General features: G+C 38.5%; 1 protein-coding gene across 2 annotated transcripts in view; it reads right to left on the bottom strand.

Moving 5' to 3' along the window:
- Nucleotides 1-15,337, bottom strand: part of LOC109030190 (soluble guanylate cyclase 89Db) — a 139,563-nt gene that overhangs the window by 12,926 nt on the left and 111,300 nt on the right. For both annotated transcript variants that reach the window (XM_072295906.1, XM_019041025.2), the window contains 3 exons: nucleotides 13,903-14,138; nucleotides 12,972-13,079; nucleotides 9,441-9,609 (listed from right to left, as the gene is read on the bottom strand). In XM_072295906.1, coding sequence (XP_072152007.1) covers nucleotides 9,441-9,609; nucleotides 12,972-13,079; nucleotides 13,903-14,138 — 513 coding nt within the window. The remainder of the gene's footprint in view (nucleotides 1-9,440; nucleotides 9,610-12,971; nucleotides 13,080-13,902; nucleotides 14,139-15,337) is intronic.

Below are 15,337 nucleotides of genomic sequence, written 5' to 3'. Positions count from 1 at the left end.
GTAATCATTTTGGGACATCAGTGTAAACATATACAATTTTCGTTATGAGGCACCACTGTTCATAGGAGTGCTTATTATTAAAAACTTTACAGGAAAGAGAAAAACCTCAAATTTTGAACCAAATCAGAGGGATATGGCAGTTTAAAGGTGACAGAGCCAAAAACGCATTTTAGGAAAAAACTATGTATTGATCACTTCTGTATATTATTTCCGATGCCTAATATCTTAATTATGTTCAAATCGCCCTCTCTCGGCGCCAATATGAAGTAAACGCTATTATTTAGACTCATTCCTCGGGATGATAGGAAATTGACAGGTCCATTTTTCTACGAATATTTACATTTGCAGGGGTGAGTCCCAAAGGGGCTTATTTGCGGAGCAGTGTTGGAAAGTTGCAACTGAAAATTTATTCAGTGACTCAGGAAAGGTTTCGAATTTTCTATTGAATTTTTTTAGGAATTTTATTTTTGATTTGACAATGATGGGACACTTTTCCATGTAAAATATGCATCCGTTGACAAATTATGAAATCAGTTATTAGGTGAAATTTTTCATCGTTACAATGCAATTAAGCATCGCTGGCGGTTCTCACCGCTTCACGTTTTAGGACAAAATTGAGAAAGTAATTGTCTTGAATAAAAAAAAAACACCGACAGAAAAATGAAATAAAATATTAAAATCAAAATGACAGTTCAAAAAAATATCGTTGTAAATTCTGATGATATTGCGGTAATATTTATCGTACTTTCTTTAAACCCTGAAGTTTAAAAATTTAAAGCTAAATGTATTTTCTTCTTTCAAGTAATAGGTTGATTGTTTTTTATTATAGGCTAAAAGAACTTCACATTTCGATTGCGGCAATTTGAAATATATACTTTTTTCAAGAGGGTAATTTTAATAAATTCTCTCGAAATATTAGTGAAATTAGAAAATAAGCACAACGAAAGTCCGTCTAATGACCGAATTTGAGTTACGACAAAAATTTACAATTTCCCAACTTCATTACCGAAATGCCATTTTCTGAGAACCTATGATGCTTTGAAGTCTAATAAATTTGGTGTCTCGCTACCACTAAATCTTTCTGCTTATTTATATTCATTTATTTTTCCCAGTAAATTACCAAAATTTCGGCAACACCGAGAAGTCAGGGCTTGGGACTGGATCCGGGCTCCGCACAATCTATAATAATAAAAAAGTTCGATCCTGGATTAGACAAATATCGTAAGCCAGCCAGTCGTTTCGTTAGAGAAAACAATCCGCGTTTCAGTGCCTGACCACCTTTATTTTCGCACATAGCCGCCAGGTCGCATCGAAAATCACCACATTCCTCATGCAACCCAGCGTCAAGTATGCAAATTTTATCACACGACTCGACAACATCGTCTCTCAAGTTCCGCCCGTCTTGAGTAGCGCTGCCAGATAGGACAGTATCCGACGCAATCGTGGCACACCTCCACACCGGGGAGTCCCGAAATTTGGCAACGGTGGTCTTAAACCCACCCTGCTCCGGAAACCGGCAACTTTTACGGTTTAAAGCGCGCCCGGAAGGGGGAGCGGGGAGCGGGGGTAAGTCAAACGACCCAGCACGATTGTAACAACACCCAACTTAGAGCGAGACGTGACAACTTGGCAGAAAGAAGCAGATCTAATCCCTCCTTATTCCACGTCCCGTTGGAAGTGTCTTAGAGAAGGGACTAGTATAACAAAACAATGAGAAGTGTGAAATGGAAACCCTTCAAGAATTTCAGTGACCCTTCCGCGAAACGTAAGGGGAAAAACGCACCGAACTTTCGATACGTGGGATATTGACTGAAAAAATTCGGAAAACCCCATAGTGGAATAGCATGCTTTACTCGGGGAAAACATGAGTATCTATACGGAGAGATCGCAGACCACGAAAAAAAAGATACATGTTGTTGTGGGGTTATATGAGTTTTACTAATTAATTGTAGTAGTGCCCCAATAAATTAGGTTACTAACCCAAATTCTGCGGTACTACCACAATTAATTGGAAATGTCCTTTTGCATCATTCGAGTTTATCGTGTTAGACGGTTCATAGAAAAAAAGAGGAAGCTAAAGATCCAACTTTGGCATTCTCAAGTAATTGTGGTAGTACCCCAATAAAATAGGTTACTAACCGAAATGTTTCGGCACTAATCCAACTTGAGTTGCAGTAGTACCACAATAAATTGGAAATTCCCATATCAACTGGGGACATCCCATATCCCATTTCCCATATCCCATCAACTCCCGTATCAACTCCCAACAAACACAACTTTGGAAGATATACCCCCTACGTTTTTTCTCCGTATTGACTGCCTTTTTGGGCCCTAAGAGCTCCGTACTCTCCTCATACAGGCACTCTAAAAGAAACACAGCTTCATTTCGGAGAAAAGTATTATTTTTTATGATTATTAATAGCCCTCCAGCTCTCCAAATTTTAACCGAAATTTGGTAAAAATTGAGAGGGGTACATTGGACATAAATTTTTTTTAAAAAATCCGGGTTTTATCAGCAAACACTTGACAATGTCCAAATATTTTATGAACAATTGCCCGTGTGAAACATTCGTTGATAAAATCCAACTTAAATTTTGAGATCAAAACTCAATTTTTCTCACTCGCTTTTAGTCACGAGGCCCTAAAATAATTCTCGCGTAATTTGGAAGCGAAGTTCACGTGCTTGACGAGAGTAATAGAGCGAGGAAGAGAGGGGGAAGGGGAGAGAGAAAGGAACTTATTATGAACCTTGCAGGCATTTCCCGAGTGCCAAAGATATCCGAAGCGGAGCTCGGGTCGAAGCGAAGGAAAGAGAAAGAAAATTAGTCGAATGAGGGAAACCTGCCAGAATACAAACACCCATTCGTATAAAATAACAAAAGCTGGTCAAGTTTGATATTCTGACCGTTAGCCCTTCCCGGGGATGTGAAACTGGACGGTATCTAAACTGCAATCTTCACATGGTGCGCCACCGCCACTTTTTTCACCCGCGAAAATGAAAAGGCCCGCGTCGAAAACGAAGAAAAGCAGCTTCGTTTCATTTAAAAATACCGCCCAGCCGTCGTGCCTACTTTTAACGAACCTCAGGGCAGCGGACTGCATTAAGTTCAGCGAATATTTTTCCGAACGGCTCGGGACTCACGTGCGAGCTTTGCTGAGTAAACAGCGCATGAATCGAGCATCTCTTCCTGCTGGAGGGAAATTAAATTGAAATTTACCTAATGGTCTACTGTATGCATAGAAGATACAGGGCGATTTTTGTTTTGATTTGTTTTATTTTGTCTTGATGAATCAACTGGAGCGCCCTCATTAAGAGCAGTGGCGTGGCGTGAATTGCGATTTATCGATTGTTATGCCATTTACACCTATTGTAAAGAATCGATTATTAAGGTGTTCGCTGCGAACACCCTGTTAATCGATCCTTTTCCTTAGGTTTAGATGGCAGATCAATCGATTTATCGTAAAGCACGCCACACCACTGATTAAGAGGGGATGAACGCTGGGTCTTACGGAGACCCTTGAGATCCGGAAGTCAAAAATGATAGCGAAGGGGCAAATGATCGTAACAGGCATCTTCACTGACACTTGTTAATTACTTTTGTAATACCACAGGACTGCTCTCAAAATACCCTTTAAGTGTATAATGCACAAAATTAGCGTTTGTAAGTTATTACGTCTCCTCAACAATTTATACTTGTCCTCTGTCTTCTTGGCCCGATTTGAGAGGAGGTTGGTATTCATTCAACTATAATATTTCAAGCCTTTGGGCACATTTTCAGGTCACATTTTGCTACCTTGCATCGCGCGTCGATTATATATACAATAAAAAATAAAATTAAAAATTTTACAATATGGAATTCCAAGTATATTGAAGGAATTTAAAACGCACTGATAATAAGGAAACCGGAAACTTTATGAAAAGGATCGGTGAGAGACAATGTAAAATGAAAATTACGTAATTTTGACGAGATTTGATTAACTTTCTTTCAATGGTTTCTTCCGAATGCGATATCATTTTATTTATAAAGTTTCCGGCTTCCATCTCCTCATTTTGTTTTAAATTTCTTCAATTACTTTAGATGCTATATTTCATCATTTTGTTTTTGTTTTTAATTTTTTTGCTGACGCTGATGCACGGTTAAAAATGAACCGCAAAGCAGTAGTCAAACAGAAACCACTCTCTTCAGTGATCGAGGCAAAAAAAAAAAGAACAAGTATGTTGATTAATGATTAAGACGATATGCATAAATCATTTAGCGTCTAGCTGTGTTTGAGTAAAGTCCATGACAATACTTAAGCAAGTAAAACCTCATCCTCTGCATTTTTGAATCATCTGACTACAACGTATGCCAAAACAGTCCAATGTAACCTTTAAGATGGCAAATTCAAACAGAAATTAAACTTTAGGTGGATACAAATATATCAACTTCTACGTAGTTAAAATTGTGCAGCCATAGAATTGAAGGCGCTTTTGAGCCCGGCCTTCCTCTCAGTTACCTACTTTGCGTTTAAAGGTGATGTTCGAGTTAAAACGTAAAAATCAGGCACATATTCTCATTCTGCAGGCAAGAGCGCACTTTAGTATGCATTCCTCTTTACGAAAAAGCGTATTTTATTCTAGAAAATCGCTTCATACTGCTATGATAGATTTAAAGCACGTTCCTTCTGAAATGTGTTTTGAAACGTATTTTCTCATTTGTGTGTGTATCGTGGTTGACAAAAGGGTTGGAACCACTGCAAAACATCGCGGTTATTTCAGCCTAGTTTACCCTGCCTTTGTCTTCTAATGGGCTCTTTGAGTTATTTGTGGGTTTCACTCCGATATTTTCAACAGTGCACAATTTGTTACTGCTGCAACTGATCTGTTGCAATTCGTTTCCGGTTGCACAATTTTGACATCCGTAAAAAGGTGACTACATAAAATTTTGGATTTTAAAGCATATTAGTTACGAATTTAATTAAAAAATAAAGAATTGAAAAACGGCATCCATTGAGGACTATTGGGACTGAGCAGTGCACGCAAGACAGGACCCCGTGCACATGGTTGGGCTGGATATGAGTTGGGGTCGTAAACTCGTAATAAATATTCCAATTACTGCATCAACTGCGACCCGATTCGGATTTGCTTTGATGTGCGGTTAAACGATTAATGTGCCCACTGCGTCTCACGGACTCACTCCCCTTTCGTCGCCCGCGTTGTCACGTTTGCCCAAAAAACAACCCCGTAAAAAGTGAAAATGCAAAATTTCTGTTAAACTTTAAAAAATTTGAAATGAAAATTTTTACAAAATTTAAAAAAAAAGACCTCGACTGACCTAACCTAACCTAACCTAAACCAAAAGAGGTATGTTACCTTCAGTTACCTTTAAGGCCAGTTTTTCAAGTGAAATCTACTATCGGTAAGTTTTACGTTGAAAAGAGGTTTTTCGATTTTTGCATCGTAAATTTGATCAGCAGTTTTTTAATTTTGTATCATGCATTTTAAGTTTTGAAAAACTAAAGACAGTCAGTTTATTAGTTTTTAATACTTTTTTTTACTTAAATTATATACTTCTGTACATTTTACTTGACATAATACTAAAACGGTTTCCTCAAGCATAACTTTCAACGGTTTTCTAAATGACTTACGTTTTTTCCGGGATTTTAGAGATTTTTGAAAGCATGTTTACCTATTGTTGTCACAAGAGCTTCGTTTTGTGATTTAAGATCATGAAATGAAATTTAATAAAATTGTCAAAAATTTAGGGAGAGAGGAATTTACAGAAACAAGCGAATCCCAAAAATTAGACCTTTTGTATGAAAAGATGAATAATTTCCATTCTTAACTTTCAACTTGTTTACAAAGACAAGTCTATGTCGTTCAAATCGTTACTCAAAGGTTCATTTCTTGGAAATGTTTAGGGATGGTAGGGAATCGAGTGGACGTGTTTAAAACAAAAGGAACTATCTCAAGCGTTTTCTAAGCGAAAATTACATTTGCGTCTCAATGTATTAGTTCTCTTCCTCCAAAAAATTAATATCTTTTCTCGATGGTGAGTACTTTATCGGATGAGAAATTCGGCAATTTTTGATCGTTTATACGGTGTTCTTCCTTGCCGCGGCACACATTGGTTCCAGGGTCCGATCTAGGTGGCATTAATTAGAATATCACTGATGATGACATATTATATATGTTTCTAGGGGTTCTTTGGGTCGCTCATTACGAATTTGAAGTCAATTTGACTGTATCTTTTAGCATAAGGTGGTAAATTTGCATTTAGCTTGAAAATTCATACTTAATACTACATTAATAATATTTTAAAATGGCTGAATTCCTGGACTGATATATTTTTCAACCTTTTTTGATTTATCATCAAAAACTATCGATGAATTTACGAGGATTTCTCCTCTAATTACTAATTTTTTTATGGGGAGGGTGGGCAATGTTGCATAATTTTGTGAATCAGGAATTGGTATTATCTGGTAAAATATACCTCCTAAATGCTGTGGTTTCCCTGAGGAAAATAAATTCCAGTACCAAAGAAAACTGCTTATCCCACTATTCGAGTTGTTCATACAGTGTTGAAAAATCAGCGTAAGAAGGACTTTATTTGAACCTCAATGCTCGCTGATTTCTTGATTCGCCGCGCTTTAAAACCAACAGAAATTTTGAAGCTTCGTAATTTAATGGTACAATTATGCTATCAGAATTATTATATTATCAGAATAACTATGAATTAAGATTCGATCTTCGTCTATAATTCAAAAAATACATTTAAATTCATTATACGCGGCAATTTAAACATACGTAGCATAAATATTTTACTTGAACAAGAAGTATAGGTATTCACTCAATGAAGGAAAGCAGAAACCAAAATTAATAACAAAGTATTTTGAAAGAAAAATGATTACTGTCTGTAGGAGCAGGAAAATATTCATCGGTATAATATTTTATTGCGCATCAAAAAGAGTGAGGTGTCACACTTGCTTTTTTTCTTTTTTAAACAAAGTTGTGAGCTTGCGATGATTTCAGAGCCTTACAAACCTGAGAGAATAAAAGCACGAAGAAATCATGAACCAAGAAAGAAATAAGCATTCGTCGTTAAGTTAGAGGACATTTACTCATACAATCACGGAATAATGCGCGAGGAGTGCAGTAAGCTCCTTTTCTGTGGAACAGTGCTATGTCTATGGGCCTCTCTAAAGGTACAGACAATGTGAAAAACAATTATCTAAACGATTGAGAGGATTTAAGAACCCACGTGTTCTGTATTTTGAGCCATAATTGTAAAATTTCTAGTCAAAAAACGGGAACTGTCTTTAGTCTATGGGCTTCTCTACAGTTATAGACAAGGTGAAAAATAATCATCCCAATGATTGTGAGGATTTGAGAACTCACGTGATGTGCAAAAAATGCAGTCCTCAAAGATTTGGAGTTTGCAGTAGTGCAGTAAACTCCTCAGTGTGTCAATTTTCTTCATTTCTCGAAGGCCGGTTTTGGAAATTCAAAGTGCGCTAACCTCCAGGGACGCAAGTATGCGCAGAATTTTTTTGCTCCGAAATCAAGTGTAGGGTCAGCACTAACTACTACAGTCGGTCTGCACGTGTGCGAACCTACGCAGGGCCTTTATTTTGAGTCATAATTGTAAAATTTCCGGTCAAAAAACCGGAGCTGTGGTAAGTCTATGGGCTTCTCTAGAGGTATAGACAAAGTAAAAAATAATCATCTTAACGATTATGAAGACTTGAGAACCCACATGACCTATAAAAAATGCAGTATTTATATTCCCAAGGATCTGAGGTCTGCAGTAAGCTCCTTAGTGTGTCAATTCTTTATTTCTTGAAAGCCGGTTTTGGAAATTCAAAGTGCCCTAACCCCCAGGGACGCAAGTATGCGCAGAATTTTATTGCACTAAAATCAAGTTTAGGGTTAGTACTAACTACTACAGTAGGTCTGTATGCGTGCGAACCGGCGCAAGACATTCATCTAGAGCCATTTTTGTAAAAATTTGCTTGGAATTAGTAGAAAATAACGCTTTTTTCTAACGGCTTGTCTAGATGTATAGACACGTTTTTGAAAGATAGTAAGAACGTATAAACCTTTAACATGCCTTATATTTTTGATATACCATAACAGAACACTTCACATTTGCATCTATTTCTGTGTGATGAACTTCAAATCATAGGACCTGACAGTAAACACTGAAAACTGGTGCGAGTCCGCCCAAAAGTACCTCGCGGCCTCACCTTTAGGTGCTTATCATTTCCTTATTAGTGATCCAATCTTCATGATATTTGGCCAAGTTACTCTCGAGAGTATGCACTATCAATCTGTGGTGTCAAATTTTAATTTTTCCAAAATTCATTTTTTCGAATTAATGCCACCTAGATCGGGTCTCGGAACCAATGTGCGGCAGTGCTCGAATCTGACGACAAGAATGCGTGCTACCCATCACCAACACCGTTAAGCTAAATAAAAACGTCATAAGATCATTCAGATATTGCCAAACTTCTTTCGATAAAATATTTATTTTTGAGGTGGACATGACTATTTTTTCTCGGAATTTACAGGTACTGTAGATTGAACTGCGAATAAAATTACGTGAGAAACTGGAAGAAAATTACCCTCAAGTTTTCCTGAAAATTCGTATTTAATCGAAAACATTCAGCAACGCCCGAGGGCTCATACTGCATTCTTCCTCAACCCGGCTGCGGGACACGACCGATCATGGTCCACAAACACTCGGCGAAACGTAGGTACACAAACGAATCATTTGGATCCCATTAAGTGTATTGGTCCTTCCGCTGACCTGGCCCTCCACCTCGTTGTAACATGTGTCCTGCCACGCCGCGGCTGAGGGATAACCACGCAAAGGGGATGGTGCCCCGCTTGGATATACGCGGTTTTGGCGGCTGTATCGGAAGACGTCCAATCGGCCGAGCGGCGGGGAGCTTTGAAGTGGCCCGCTAATAGTTCGATTTGTAGACATAGTCATCGATGCTCGGATAGGTGCCGCGGTGGGAAGGAGGGGGTGGTGGGGGTGAGGGGGTGGAGGATGAGGGGTGGGGGAAGGGGGGCTATGCTCGGACCGAAGCCGGAGGGCGATGCAACCCGGCTGACCCGAAGTGCCAGGGATGTTGACAAAGTAAGCAAATGAGCCATACAGGATGCATTCGCCTCAGGGATACCCCCTCCTTTACGCCCCCCCCCTCTAAACTACCCCGGATTGTTGGACCGCGCAAATTGTACATGGAAATCCCCGGTAATTGTAATTTTATCACCCCGGTGAGGGGTTGGTAGGATTACGCGTGACAACAGGGCCCTAAACTCATCTATGATATTTATACCGATTATGGGGACTGCGAAAGTAATGCACTTTTTCTGTTTTTGGGGGGGCGGGGAGGAATGCCCCTCCTCCAAAAATGCGCAAGCAACTCAGCCCTTACAACCAAAGACTAACCTTGCAAGTGCTGAGAGGGCTCTCGCCTGCTCTGAGTCGATCCGCGACTGTCCTGGGAATCATCGAGTACAGCAGATCGTCGCCTCGCTTCTTCCAACAGTCTAAAAGAGCGTAACTGTCCTCCAGTTGGTTGGATCTTTGTTCTGCTCTCTCGTGCATCAGTTCCAACCTTCAAGTCAAATTGAAAGTATTATTAAAATCACCATCGACAACATTTCAAAAAGCAAACGTGTTATAATGTCCTACTAAAATCGCAAGAAACCAGAATTGGACAGCATTTTGCAATTTGGAACCATAAAGTCTGGCTCATCTGAAAAAACACTTGTGCATGTGCATAGGGAAACTAATGACACATACGTTGTTTTTAACCCGAGCTAGAATTTATGGTTCCAAATTGCAAAATACAGTCCAATTACAGAATACCAGGCTACCATGACGGATCGATAAAATCCTCTGAGAACATATCGATTCCTCACCTTTGCAATCTTCAGTGCCAGCAGTAAATGAATGCAGAAGCAAGAACAGACTGAAATTAAGGTTAACACTGCCGTGCTAAGGAAAAACGCCGTATCAATATTCAAGAGTTGTCAAATTTCCTCGGATAAAACATGTTTTTGGAGGAAAGCTATTCACGATGCCTCTTCTTGATATTTTCAGATATTTTAAATTAAATTGCATACAGAATCGTCTGAAAACTTTATAGAAAATTATTTACAACGTTCTCAGTAAATTCTTTTTTTATTGAAGGAAAGATTGCAACGTTTGAAAGCTCGTACGACATTTTTCCTTAGAACAGCCGAATACATAACGGTGGTTAAATTTTGGTTTGAGCTGCCATTTGAAAGGCTTATAATGCGCAGAGGGTGCAGGCTTGCTCTGCGGTCAAAATGTACCCTTAGTGTACCCGATGCCATATTATGAAGTCGAGATGGTGCAAAATGCGACCGCCCACGCGTATTCGCACTGAATTGTTTTCTTTGGAATTGTTGACAAATTGTGTAAAAATTGAAAATAACTTGCTTAGTACTATCAAATCAGACACTTGAAAGGTTTTCACGCTTAATCCATGGTGAAATCCCAACTTTTTGTGCGATTTGACAACGATATAAAGATATAAATTGATAGCACGCTCAAAATAAAATTAAATGTCAAGCATCAATCGGAATACAAATTTGGTCTGTAGATTCCTATTTTTCAAAAACAAAAAGTATTTTTTGGAACATGGCAACAGTCATTGTAGCGCCGCGCGGCCGCCGCACCGGCTTTCGACTCGCATAAGCCGGAATTTGATTACACCGAAATAGAGCATATTTAATGAAAAAACGCGGAAAACTCCGAAAATTGCTGGACTCTGCCGCTTCAAGAGCAAAGAGATTTACAGAAATCTCAACCACTGACGAACAACTTCAAAGAGACAGATTGGTTTACGATAAAATCAGGTTATCTTTGACTGAATTTTGGCAAAATGCCCACTGTTGGGCGTGTAGCTTATCCTGGATTTACTTATATATTGACTAGCGAAATGCCCGTGACTGGAGTCACGGGTCTAGAGGCCGCTAAAATATCTATAACCCCGAAAAAATGGTGGTAGGGGAGCAAGACATGCCATACAAAAAAAATGATAAAATCGATAGAAAAATGAGTTGTGGGGAGAGGGTGTTGGAGCTAAAAAAAATGAACTGCGGGTGGGGGGAGGGGGGTGCTGGCAAAAAAATTAGAACTAACCTAGCAATGATTTATTAAAAAAAGAAAGAAAAAAAATGAAAAAAATAAAAAAATAAATTGAAATAAAACATCAGCTGATAGCAAACAAAGGTTACCAAGGAAACCAAGGAATGGAACTTTCATAAAAACAGTTTAGTGGAAAACAGCGTAAGTAGGGCACTTACGTTAATTACCGTTTGTAAGTAAACGGTAAATGCGATTTAACCGAAAATTTATACAGTTCTTCATAAGACCAAAATGGACAAAATTGCGAAATTTGAAGAAGCTAACGTAAATCTAACGATAGTTATCGTGAACGAAAGAATTGCTGACATAGGTCGGGTAACTATTATAGATGGGATTTTGAATTGAAATTTACCTTTCGCGCAAACAGTATCTTTAAATACCTATTTCGGTGTTTTTGTATGTTCGGCAACCTCCTCGTGTGTATGAATCAAATGTTGACCCTTAGATGCTTCAAACTTTTTTCTTACGCAAATAAAGACCAAAGTCGAGTCAAATTGACCCGTAAATACATTAATTTTGATTGTTTCTGTAGCACTATCTATTTTATTTCTATGTTTTTTTTTTTTCATATAAGTTTTTTTTTTTTTTTTTTTATTTTCACCTTTTCGGTAACATACGGCGCCCCCCCCCCCTTTCCTCATTCACCGTGTATGAATCTCCAAGAAGAGAGAATCGACTCAATTTGGCCCGGCTTGGGATTTTTAGGGGTAGTCGTAAGAAAAAGTTCCTGACACGACACAACTCTCGCCAAAAAAACCAATTTTCAGATGTACGCCCTTTAAGGCGCTTAAAAGGAATCTCAAACATTTTTCATCATTTTCTTTTCAAAATTATTTTTGATTTAGACACATCATATCTCATTTGAAGCAAACTTTACCTTCACTTCGTTCAAAAATAAGAAACACGTCGACGCTCGTTGATGACGGCGCAGAGATACAACTATTCGTTCTTAATGGATGTCCGTGTTGCAGCTGCATAATTGAAGGCGCGATGGCGCGAAGCGTAAACTCACAATGCACGGTCTATGCTGCGGCTGCCAATGAAATGTCGCTCAAATTTTGGCATATCGTTAAAAAACGAGGCCCGATTACGTCTCTCCTAACTTCTATTGTGTTGCTCACGTAGCCCTTGAAGCGCCACTACAAATAAGACGAACGGAACCAGCACAGCATGGCAATAGAGCAAGCGAAAGGACGGGCGTTGATGACTGCGCAGAGATACAACTATTCGTACTTGATGGATGCCCGTGTTGCGTCTGCATAATTGAAGGCGCTACGGCGCGAAGCATGAACCCGCTATGCTCCGCTCCATGCTGCCAATGAGGTGTCCGTTAGATATTTGGGAGAGACGTTAAAATTCGAGACCTGCGGTTATATCTCTTCTACCTTTGATTGTGTTAGGGGTTTTAAAAAAAATTTCTTTACTCTATATTTTGGAAAATCTCTACGTTAAGAATTTATTTTTTTGAATCCTCGATCTCTAGTTCCAACTTCTGACTTAAGGTTACATCTTCTTTCCCTCTCTCTCTTCCTCCTACAGAGACATCTAGCTTTAGGACCTGTGTTGCTTTGGAGCAAAATTAATTTCTTCGGTAAAATTCACGTCCACGTATGAAACGCTTCTTTATTCTACACAGCTACCTATGAATTTAATGGTTTATCCCTTTTTGCCGTAAAAATAACTATTGAGTAAGAGGAATTGGTGTGTTTTGTTAATTTCCTATGACTGATGTAACTTAATAATAAAATTTAAAAAAAACTTCGATAAACTTAAGTTAATGTCTCTAAAAAGAAAACTTACCTGGAGCAGTGGTGCCATCCTTTTAATACTAATTCTCGACTCAGACCGTGCATGTTAAGATCGTTCACGTACAAATCCATGCTCTGCATTTCGTCTAAATTATTGATTCTGAAAGAAGTTCAAACATACATTTCTTAAGCCCCAAAGATAACTAAATCTGTTATAGATTTACTACTAGCGAGTGGTTTGAACAATAATGTTTTGGGTTTAAAAATCATTGATTTGAAATGATAATTTTGATCTAAATAAAGTTCCACCTTGCACTGATCTGCTCTCAGTATTTTATTTCCTTGACAAAATATTAACCCTGACTTTATTTGAAAACTTCAATATGCGCATTAATTATTAAAAAAAATTATAAACTTATTCAAAAATGTTCATCGTTAATTTATAACTACAGTTTAATGAAAGGAATAGGTATAATTAAATCGACCAGAGAAAAATGTGCATCTATTTCTGAACACTCTCTGAGACTATTTTCGTCCCAAATATTTATAAAATGAAGATGATCTCAAAGCACTCTGGGTGCCTTTTGTGTTTTAGCATTTATTGCTGTGGCACGAAAAACACGCTAAAAGGGGGGGGGGCCAAACGTAGATAACAGTTTAAAAAAAATAAACTCTAAACTCGAAGTTGAAGATACGGAATTCATATATTATAACAATTTGTAAATTATAAATGAATATGTAAGAATGAACTGTAAATATAAATGATGATGCTTATTTAAAAAAACTCGAAGAATTGTTTCAGCCCAAAATTCGCGCGCGTTAGTTTAGTGACATTAGTTTACCATCAGGTGCCGTCACTTTAATAGAGTCAGCCGATAAAATAAGCCTAATATGCTTAGCAATTTGTTATAATATAGCAGGTTCACAGAGTGCCTGCCGCTTAAAATTCCGAGGATAAATAGTCATGATAGGGATTTTCTTACACTGGACTGCAGAGGAATATGATGACGTTGATTTCTTGGAGGTATCTGAGTTGCCCTTTGAGAAGAATACTGCGGGAGCCATGACTACCTTTCCGATCCAGCAAGTCTGGCAATGATACAGCCCCTTCCAGTTTCTGAGAGCTCTTGCTTTGGGCCTTGTTCTTAGACTTAGATGTCATGTAGGATGGTAGGCGAATGACCTCTAGCTCGAACGTAACGTCTATCAAGTACAACATCTAGAGCATACATTTCAACCTTGAGCAAATTAAGTTAATTGTTGTTGTAAACATGCAGGAATAGCACCGTTGATTTCTTTGCTGGGATGCTTAAAAGAAAGATTCTTGTCACTCTGGTATTCATCTGACTTATAATGGGAGGAACTCGGGAATAAACACAGTCAGGTTAGCCAGTTCGGTCGCGATAGCAAGACATCTGCTAGCAGGAGACCCAAACGATTTAATTAGTCCTGCAATTGTCTGGTTACCTCAACCTTTATTCCAGAGCTAGTGGTAGAAAAACAAACAGTACTGGGAATTGCTTATGAGGAAATTTAAAAAAATTGCGACTGATTCCTCTACTTGGAATTCAGCCTGAGGGTTAGATTGTGGAGCTTCTAAGGCCCAAAAGGGCAGCCGACCTGTGAATTAAAATGATCCAAACTGATTTACCACTATAATTGTTACACACACAAAAAAAAAAAAAAAAAAAAAAAAAAAAAAAAAAAGTATCACGATCCTGACTATACTCCTAGAGGATTTTGGCGCCAGATATTACAATATTTGTACCAGCAAGAGGTATATGGTTGATCCAACTAGACTTTCGGCTATCTAAATCATACCCCTGCCTGGTGTAACCACTCTAATATCTGGCACCAAAATCAGCTAGATGTATAGTTTGGATTCTGTTAATTTTTTTCCTTGTACGGCCTGTAGTTTATCCCTTAGATGATTAACCGTTTTTACCTACACGAATGCCTAGCCCCTTATTGGCTCTATAAGAGCTCATTATTTCGACATGTCTGATCTCTATCCATACAAATGTACATAAAAACCGCTTTCATAGCTCCTTTTGGTGCTCTGCAACACCCAGCCGCCAAGGTATACTATCCTTCCAAAGCCCTTTAGGGATTTGGCACTCCCCCATTTCCGCTAAACCCCCTGTCACCACCCTTTCATTGGGCGTCCCCTTCGTCTCCTCCCAGAAGGAAAGTGTCTTCTTCGGCAGCCTCTCTCCTGTCATCCTGTTAACATGACTATACACCGAGTAAAAAGATTGGTAAAATTTACCATTCCTCCGCGCTGTATTTTACACAGCGTGAATTCAAAGTCGATTATGCCACAGGAATGGTTACCTGTACCAGTATATACATAGGGTGTTCAAAAAGTAATGCACGTTTTCGTTTTTTGACCGAACGAAAACAGCGTTTATTAACTTG

This window comes from Bemisia tabaci, chromosome 2 (assembly GCF_918797505.1).
Source record: "Bemisia tabaci chromosome 2, PGI_BMITA_v3".
NCBI classification, from domain to species: domain Eukaryota; kingdom Metazoa; phylum Arthropoda; class Insecta; order Hemiptera; family Aleyrodidae; genus Bemisia; species Bemisia tabaci.
Note: the sequence above shows the minus strand (reverse complement) of the source record. Positions and strands in the feature narration are given on the sequence as shown.